Source organism: Monopterus albus, unplaced genomic scaffold, assembly GCF_001952655.1.
Source record: "Monopterus albus unplaced genomic scaffold, M_albus_1.0 scaffold98.1, whole genome shotgun sequence".
Classification (NCBI taxonomy): domain Eukaryota; kingdom Metazoa; phylum Chordata; class Actinopteri; order Synbranchiformes; family Synbranchidae; genus Monopterus; species Monopterus albus.
This window is the reverse complement of record NW_018127978.1, coordinates 2,823,101-2,832,639: the sequence shown is the minus strand read 5'-3', so window position 1 is coordinate 2,832,639 and position 9,539 is coordinate 2,823,101. Positions and strand designations below refer to the sequence as shown.

The window sequence follows — 9,539 nt, the reverse complement described above, 5'->3', positions numbered from 1 at the left end:
GGAGGTGGGTAAGAGGGAGAGGGTTGGGGGGAGGGGGCGGGACAACGCTTCTGATTGGTTAACCTTTCACCTAGAACTGTCAAATTGAGTTTGATGAAAACCGGTCTATATACTCTCTTATGTATGTATCTACCTTCCTTCTCTCCATCATGTCCGCCAGCTCTCTACCTTTCCCTGTCGTGCCAACGTTAAAAGTCAGACCTATGCTCCTGTCTTTCCTCTTCTCTCTCTGTCTATGACTCCTTCTACCTCCTCTCCTTCTTCGACCAACAGTAGTCCAATTTTCCTCACTCCTCTCTCTTTCTCTTGCTCTCTGTCTCTCTCACACACACACAAAACTGTGTTGGTTTAAGACAAAGGTTATCAGACAAAAATAACAGCAAAGCTGCTCTGCATGGTTGTTGCTTTTTTGTCATGCTACACCACTTCATGTTTACCAGGGCAAAGTTTATTTATACTTTGTGATTCGTGTTTGACCTCATGCTTAATATGATTAACAGGTTGCCTGAACACTCCATTTTTTGCAAGAAGCCAAACAGGTGTGCTGACTGATTCATTCAGTCCACCCACACTGACATTGTGCAAGACGGTTCAAAGTCTATAAGCTCACCAGGAGAGCTCCTCTTTATTTTGTCCTCCTATTCAACACACGCATAGTACAGAAGTCTACACACAGACACACTTGGCAGTTCAAGCCATGTCAGAAACACAAAGCACACTCACTCAAAATCCTCTAGAGAAGACCTGGGTTCCATGGTTGAAAAGTAGACTGAGCCAACGCAGAGGCTGTGAGTAACACACACATACGCTCACACATGACCTGACAAACATTTCTATACACATGGTGTTGACAGTTTGATAAGTTATGTGCAGTGAAGGAGGTGTGAGAGACATTTTGTGATTCTACTTATTTTCTTTGGTTTGTTGATTGAGAGGACTAACCTACTCGCTGCACGTGAAGCACAGCATCCCATCTCTGTGAGAGACCGCGGGGCTATTCATCCCAAGGGTTCACAGTGAAACCATATCTTTGTACACTCTTGAACTAAATGTGACAATCTCCAGAATCTGCAGCTAATTAAATGTCAGTCTTGATACTCTGTAGGTGAATATGCTCTAAATAGGGCTGCAACTAAAGGTTGTTTTTATAATCAATTACAAATAGTGGAAGACCAGATCCTCTACCTAAGTACATATACCAGTATGACAATGCAAAGATAAGTATAAGTGTTATCAGAAAAATGTACTGGTTACGTACGCATTCTAGTTAGGGATTGGCCCCTCCAACAAGGGGCATTTGAGGGCCTGAGATGATTAAAAGTTGAGGAAAGAAGATGAGGAAGAAGATGAAGAAAAAAGCAAGTTCTGATATATATATTTGATTGTTTTTCAACGAATCTTTGCTATTATTGTAAATATTGGATAATTGGAACATTTATTCAAATGAAGCTATTTGATTTGGAGAGTGAAATGTCCATTTAGTTCAACTGCTAATAATTTATAGACATCTGAAAAATAGACTTTTTTGTTTTTTGTTTGTTTGTTTGTAAAGGAGCACAACCCATAAAGGTTGTGTTAGTTCAGTCCTTAACAGCAAAAACATTAAAATACAGAAACATTCAATAAACTTGTTTTTTAATATGAAACCTTACTCTGAAACTGAAATATAACTGCAAGATAAATGCAGTGGAATAAAAACAACGCTATCTCCTTCTCAAATGTAGTGGAGAAGGATTATAAAGTGACATGAAAAGACAATACTCTGTACTTCAAACTTGTACTTGAGTAAATGTACTTTTTTTCAACTATTGCTGATTATTGTTTTGATTAATCACTGGTAAATTTAGAATGAGTAGTGATAACTAAAAACTGAACATAGAGAAACACATATTGATATCATTCAGTGTGACTTCCACGTCCTGAGGTTATCTTTATCTTCAATGTCAAATGTGGGTAAATGTCCATAAATCTGCTTAAAAAAAGGCTCCATCCTCTAAACAGCCCTGACACAGAAAGATACCTACAGTGGAAAAACAAACCAGGACAGTCCACCTTAACCTGGGGGTTATACAGGGTGACGTATCCATTATACCACTTGTTAGGGTCTGATAGTGGAAACGCAGCATAAGAGACTACCGTGCCTTCCTGTAGATGACTTTATAACAGCACATCTGATGAAATGTTTCCCCAAAGAGGCCTACTATATATGCTGGTGTTAACATGTTTCTCTTAAATGTTGTCTACATTTAAATGGTCTGTTCTGTACAATTAATACAACCAACCTCGGTTATGTTCTTGTCTCCACAGCTACAGGTTACATTAATAAACTGCTCATAGATAACCCTTGGAGGTGTGGTTAATCTCTGTTCTACAACACAATGCAGAACTAGAACCACTGCATTAGGATGGCATTTAAATTAAAGGAGGAGCATTCAGATGACAGAATTAGCAGGTAATTGCTGCTGTAATTGTCCCTGGGGTTGTAATGAAAAATAACCCACATACTGTACAATCCAGACCGGAATAAAATCACTGACCAGTGCAGGGGACTTTAAAATCACCCTACCTCCCCTGGAGACATAAATCCAGTCCAAAGAGGGCTTCAAATGATGATGAATAAATGCTGATCAATTATCTGTCAGTTGGCTAATAGTTTCAGCTCCAGATTCAACTGATTTTCTAAAAGCTTAAACATTTGCAAAGCCACGTCTGGTGTGAACAGCTCTCGAGGTCATTCCAGAGCATCTCTACTGGGTTGAGGTCTGGGCTCTGACTGGGCCACTCCAAAAGGTGGATTTTGTGTCTCCGAAGTCATTCTGTAGTAGATTTACATTGATGTTTAGGGTCATTGTCCTGCTCCATCACCCTACTTGTTCTGAGCTTCAGCTTGCAGACAGCCATCCTGACATTATCCTGTAGGATACCTTGATAAACTTGGTAACTCATTTCCCCTCCACAATGGCAAGCAGTCCAGGTCCAGAGGCAGCAAAGCTGCCCCACATCATGATGCTCCCTCGACCATGCTTCACTGTTGGAATGATGTTTTCATGTTGGTACGCGGTTCTCTTTTTATACCATACGTAGTTTTCCCCAAACAATTCCACCATCATCTCATCTGTCCACAGGACATTTTCCCCACTAGTGTTGTGGACTGTCAAGGTGGTCTTTGGCAAACTTCAGGCCTGCTGCAGTGTTGTTGTTGGAGAGCAATGGCTTCCTCTGTGGTACCCTGCTTTGGATACCGTGGCTGTTTTTTGCATATGGTTGACTCATCATCAGAGATGTTAACCAACTCCAGTGAATCCTTCAAGTCTTTAGCTGTTACTCTAGGGGTTTTTCTTACCTCACTGATCATTCTGCCTTGTGCCTTTGGAGTGATCTTGGCTGGGCACCCACTTCTATAGAGAGTAGCCACAGTATCAAATTGTCTCCATTTATAAACACTATGTCTAACTGTGGACTGTGTCTTTGAGATGACTCTGTAACCTCTTCCAGCTCCATGCACATCAACGGCTCTTGATTATAGGTCTTCTGAGATCTTTTTTGTGAGACATGACTCACATTCAGTTGACATTATTTGACAAAACCATAACAGACAGGACATGAAGGCCCCTCGGGTGGACAACTCTGGGACCAGGCAGTAAACTGAAAGGGCCACTCAGGTGGACGATCCTGGAGCCAGGCTGGAAGTCGAAGAGGCCACTCAGGTAGACAACCTTGAGGCCAGGCAGGAAACCAATGAGGCTGTCCCGATAGATGACCTTTGGATCCAGCAGGAAGCTGGAGTGGCTGCTCTGGCAGATGACCTCTGGACCAGGCAGAATACATCGACCACTGTGGTGGTCAACCTTTGGATCCAACAGGGAGCTGAGGAGGTTGCTCTGGTGGGCAACCTTGGGGCTCAAATGGAGACTGAAGGAGCCGATCAGGTAGGCGATCTTGAAACCAGGCAGGAAACTGATGAAACTTTTCAGACATACCTCCTTGGCACCAGGCAGGAGATTGATGAAGCTGTGGAAGTGGACGGCCTCACAACCGGGCAGGGAACTGATGAGGTTGTTCAGGTGGATGGCCATTCTGAAGGATGGCCTTGAGACAGACAGGAAGCTAAAGTGGAACTGGCTGGCTGGTAGCATTGGAGCAAGGCAGAAACAGACAAGTTGAACTGAAGCCGGCAGGCTGGTAGGGCTGGAGTGAGACTGGAGGAACAAGATGCTGCTTGGACTGACTAGGCAGGAAAAATCGGTTGGGCAGTGGTGCCAGATGCAGGCTGGTGCTGAAGAGAGATTTTGTCAGAGCAGGCATACAGAAGGAAAGTAGTTATGGGAGGAAGATGCTTGGACAAAGCTGGCAGTTGGAACTGAAGTGACAGCTGGAGGGCTGTGTAGGCTCGAGGCTGGCTGGTGGAGTTGAAGTTAATTGATGGCAGCTGGAAATGTGTGCTGGAACAAGACAGGCAAGTGGAGCTGAGGTGGACTGGTGGCAGCAGGAGAGCTATATTGACTGGCAACAAAAAGGAAAAGTGCTGGCTCTATGAAGCAGGCATGAAAACATTCCCTACTACTTGCCAGGACATAGGAACTGGAGTGGTGGTGCCACCAGTGACCCACCGGGGCATAGGAATTGCAACAGTGGTGATGTTGACCCACTGAAACCCAGAAAAAAACATGGAACTGGACTGGAGGCGGCATTGGTGTCCCAGCCAACCTGCTTGGGTGCAGGAACAGAGGCAAGTGTTGGCATCCCAGCAAACCTACTCAAGAACACGAACACAGGCGGCATTGCCATCCAAGCTAATCCTCACTGACCCACTCAGGAACAGTATCAGAAGGGGTATTGGCATCTCATCCGACCCACTTGGGAACAGCAACAGGCATGGCTTACACCTACTACGGAGCAGAGGTGGCAGTGGCGTCAACCCACGCGGAGCCAGGTGCAGAAGCAGTGTCAACCCACTCCAGAGCTGGGATGGTAGTAGTGTCAACCTACTCAGACACAGGGTCAGGGGAGTAAGCATGGGTGTACTTGTTGACACTTTGGATAGTTGGGACCTTGGTGGGGACATTTCTGTCAGCACGCTGTAGGTATGGAGCCTCAGTGGGGATGCTCTTGTCATCACACCAAAGGTCGACCCCCTTTGGGGTTGCCTTAGCTGAGAGGCCATGGAGCAGGTACTGGAACCCCAGTACTGCTTTCCTCACTGACGAACTGGTGAGCTTGAATCTCAGCAGGGACATCTTCATCAGCGCACCGAAGCATGGAAGCTTTGGTGGGGATGCTCTCATCAGCACACTAGGGAACAGCTACACCAGAGGGGAACATTTAGACTAGCATACTGGAGACCTGGGATTGACTGGATTGTTTGCCACCTCCGACTCTGGTCTCTCTTCCGGGTGACGAAGTGCAACTCGAGGGCAGGCTGGGGCTGTGGCTCTGGATCAGGCGGAGGCTGCAGCTCAGGCACTGTTTGTCCAGAAGGAGTTATTGGTGGGTGACCCTTCTTCTTAGATTTCTTAGGGTTCTTCTTTCCCAAGCTCCCAGGACAAACAGCCTGGTTCACCTGAATGGTGAGAACTCCAAGTCAGAAACAGGAGAGCAGTGAATAGAGTCAGGGGCTGGAGCCACAGACACCACACCAATATTAGCCGAGAGGGTGACAGACTGTGCCTCAGGAACAAGAGGAGACTGCAGGTCTACCATGTGTGATGGTTGCTGGGCGTGAGAGGGATTCCTAAAAACAGCCTGGAGCCACGGCTCGATGGTTTCCCAGTCCATGCTGCTCTCTCTGACTATACTTAAGGAGTCTGTGATTGCGGTCTTTATAGCGGCCAGCTGGGCCATCAGCTGTGGCATTTCTGGTCTGGCCTGTAACCAAAGGCGGGCTTGACAAAGGTCTTCAATCCTGGCAAAGGTCTTCATCCTGGCAAAAGTCTCTAAGTGCTGCACAGGGTCTAGGTTATTCAGAATTTGTGTACCCAGAGTTTTAATCACCTGGCCTATAATTTTCCACTCTTTCTCCTGGTCTGCTGGGTCCCTTCATGGCTAGTTCATTCTGTCAGGTCTAATGCTAGGATGGACCCAAAATGCAGACATAGACTAGGATGAAGTTCTTAATATGTCTGTGCACAGTCTCAGTTGTCCAGGTCACAGTAAGCTTAAAAAACTTAGAAATACAGGTGGGGTTGGTGGGAAACACAGATAACCACATAAATAACTCCCAGGACGTCACGAGGAAAGTCAAACATCTGCAGCGGGACCAGAACGAGTCCATGGTCTCATATGATGTCACATCCTTGTTCATTTGCATCCCCACAACAGAGGCTGTCAAGGCATTGAAGAAGACACTTCTGAAGGATGACACGCTCAGCAGCAGGACTAACCTCACCCCAGACCATGTATGCACTCTGCTGAAACTCTGTTTAAACCCTACCTACTTCCAGTTTAGTGGGCACTTAGTCGATTGAACCCGCAAGTGACTGAGGAGAGAAGGAGAATATATAGGCTGGAGACCAGAGGATAACAAGCGTAGTGAGTAGTGATTAGAAACCAAGCTAAAGCTGGGGCAGGTGAGGTGACACAGGACAGGAAACAGACAAAATAAAAGCCCAGCAGCAAGCGAGTCCCAAAACCACAACAAAAGCCACATGTTGACATTACTTTTTCCACCATCACTTTGGATGTTTAATGGATGTGTTCAGTAAAGACATGAAAGATCACAACTGTTTATGTTTTATCAGCTTAGAAATACTGATATTTCTGATTGTGGTGAAGATCAGATCGCATTTCATGACAAATTTATGCAGAAAACTAGGTAATTGCAAACAGTCCCATTACTTTTTCTTATGACTGTAGTTTCAGATTGTTGTATTTAATAAACCGCCAACCAAGTGTAAATATAGTCCTGAGAGTGCTTTCAGTCTTCTCATTTAACCCTTTGCCAAAAGGCAAAAGCAGTTTAACTCAAAATGTCAAGCAATTTTCATAAAGGTTTGTTTGAATCCTCGAACTCTTCTCATCTAACTCCAAGTGTGAGTAGCAGGTGATACTTCTCAGGTGTTAAGACTTGAAAATGTTCAATAATGCGTGCTCAGTTTGTAATTCTCCATAAACATGGAATCTCTATGGAAATTGTTTGTGTGCTTGTGTGTTTCAGCATCAGTGCCCCAGTTCACCAACTCCCCAACCATGATAGTGATGGTCGGACTCCCAGCACGAGGTAAAACCTACATCTCTAAAAAGCTTACCAGATACCTGAACTGGATTGGAGTTACAACCAAAGGTATCACATGACAGGACAGAATTACATTGAAACTTGGATTTCATTGGGACTGACGTTCACTGCCTTAAACCCCGTGATCATAGTCAACATTTGATGTCAGTGTATGGATTGTATGAATTCAGTTAGTGGGAGAAATGGCTCTACTGCACAGACCCACTGTCCATCTATGACAAAAAACAAAGAGAAGTAAAATGCCTTTATCAACAATAACAGAATAATTTGACCATTAAATTGGGATGTTCCTCTTTGCTCACCCCAAAAAGCATTAGTGTTAAATTGCTTAAATAGTATATAAATTCATCAAAGAATATGAGATGATCTTAAGCATGTGGGCTGTCATACATTAATGCTACAATTAACAATTAAAATAATGAGTTTGTTGCTAAATAATTGTTTATTATGTTTGTAGTTTTGCTATAAGCTCAACTTTAGCTGTAATTGCTCCCATGTTATTCTTTTTGTTTCTTAAGTTTAATCATTTTTATTTTCTGGTTGGAGGCGCTGTAAGATACTTGAATCCTTTTCTTTGTGTGAGCAGACACTGCAGCATTTTTCAACCACTTCAAACCATGTAAAATATCTGTCAAACACAAGCACTAGGCCAGAGCAGTTTTGGAGTATGCCCAGGGTACAATGTTCTACATGGGTGTCTCATTTGATGCTTGTGCACTGTTCTTCAAATATGGGTTATGCAATTCAGATTGACTTTATGATATCAGGTTCATATGAAGTCCTGTTTATTCTGATCTAGCCGGTTTGTTTTTACAAAGAAGTTTGAGGATTGATCTGTTAACCCTGTGTGAAGTTATTTTGTGCTTTATACAAAGGCAAAAGGAGTGGAGAGTTTAAACCAATATCAGCATTAGTGTGAAAACACACATGAAAACACACACACACACACAAAACAAAAACCATTTTTGCAGCTATATTTACTCAATGCAACTTACAACTTACAAGTGAAAGAAAAAACAACAACAGTTCTGAAAAAAGGATTAATTTGATTTGGAAAAAAATCACTGTGGCTGTGATGTGGGTCATTGTCACGTTGAAAGGTGAACCTTCTTTCCACCTTCAACTTTCTGTCAGAAGGCAGCAGGTTTTACTCAAGAATTTGATGGTACTTTGCCCCATCTATTTCCCCTTTAATGCTGACAAATATTCCAGTCCCTACTGAAGAGGGACTGGGGCACCTCTGCCACCTCATGCTTTAGTATAGGTATGGTGTTCTTACCATACTATAGTATGGTGATATACTATTTGCCCTTGAGGCCAGAGTGTTCAATTTTTGTCTCATATGACCATAGCACCCTTTTCCATTTGGCCTCAGAATCTTCCAGGTGTGCTTTGGCAAAGCTCCAATGAGACTTACAGGTTTTGTGGCTCAATTTCTGGTGCTAAACGGTGAGATTGCATGTGTTCATATGCAACTTCATACCTTGCTGAAAAAACTTAGAAAAAGTTATTGACCGGCAACTATACTACAGACTATACCCCAGGGAGGCCATCCCTTGCATTTATGGCCTACCCAAAATACACAAAGAAGGAGCCCCACTCAGACCCATTGTCAGCAGCATCAACTCTGTGACTTACAACATAGCCAAGCACATGGCCACCATCCTGGCTGCTTTGGTGGGAAACACACAGCACCACATAATAAACTCCCAGGACTTCGCAAGGAAAGTCCAACAACTGCAGCTGGACCAGGACGAGACTCTGGTCTCATATGATGTCACATCCTTGTTCACTTGCATCCCCACCACAGAGGCTGTCAGGGCGGTGAAGAAGAGACTGCTGAAGGATGACATGCTGAACAGCAGGACTAACTTCACCCCAGACCATGAATGCGCTCTGCTGGAACTCTATTTAAACACTACCTACTTCCAGTTTAGGGGGCACTTCTATAGGCAGCAACATGGTTGTGCTATGGGCTCCCCGGTGTCTCCTATAGTTGCCAACCTGTACATGGAAGAAATTGAGGAGAAAGTCCTGTCTTCCTTTACTGTTACCGCTATATGGATGACACATGGGTTAAAATCAGGACCCAGAAGGTAGAGTCTTTTACCAAGCATATCATCTCTGTGGATGACAACATCAAATTCTCTCGTGAGGATGCCAGAGATGACTGTCTGGCCTTTCTGGATTGTGCAGTCCACTTGGGATGGGACAGAAGCCTGAAGGTAGAAGCATATCGGAAACCTACACACAGACCAATACCTGCTTTTTGACTCACACCATCCACTTCAACACAAACTGGGAGTCA

General features: G+C 44.1%; 1 protein-coding gene across 10 annotated transcripts in view; it reads left to right on the top strand.

Moving 5' to 3' along the window:
• The window catches only part of LOC109965292 (6-phosphofructo-2-kinase/fructose-2,6-bisphosphatase), a 39,507-nt gene that overhangs the window by 13,108 nt on the left and 16,860 nt on the right, over positions 1–9,539 (top strand). For 6 of the 10 annotated variants that reach the window (XR_002275619.1, XM_020609179.1, XM_020609178.1 and 3 more), the window contains exon 2: positions 7,154–7,279. Coding sequence is in view for 9 of the 10 variants with exons in the window: in XM_020609179.1 (XP_020464835.1) it covers positions 7,154–7,279 (126 nt within the window). In the remaining variant the exon portion in view is untranslated. Of the gene's footprint in view, positions 1–532; positions 789–2,307; positions 2,453–5,528; positions 6,396–7,153; positions 7,280–9,539 lie in introns of those variants that run through there. The other 4 variants (XM_020609181.1, XM_020609185.1, XM_020609184.1 and 1 more) reach the window with 4 other exon arrangements.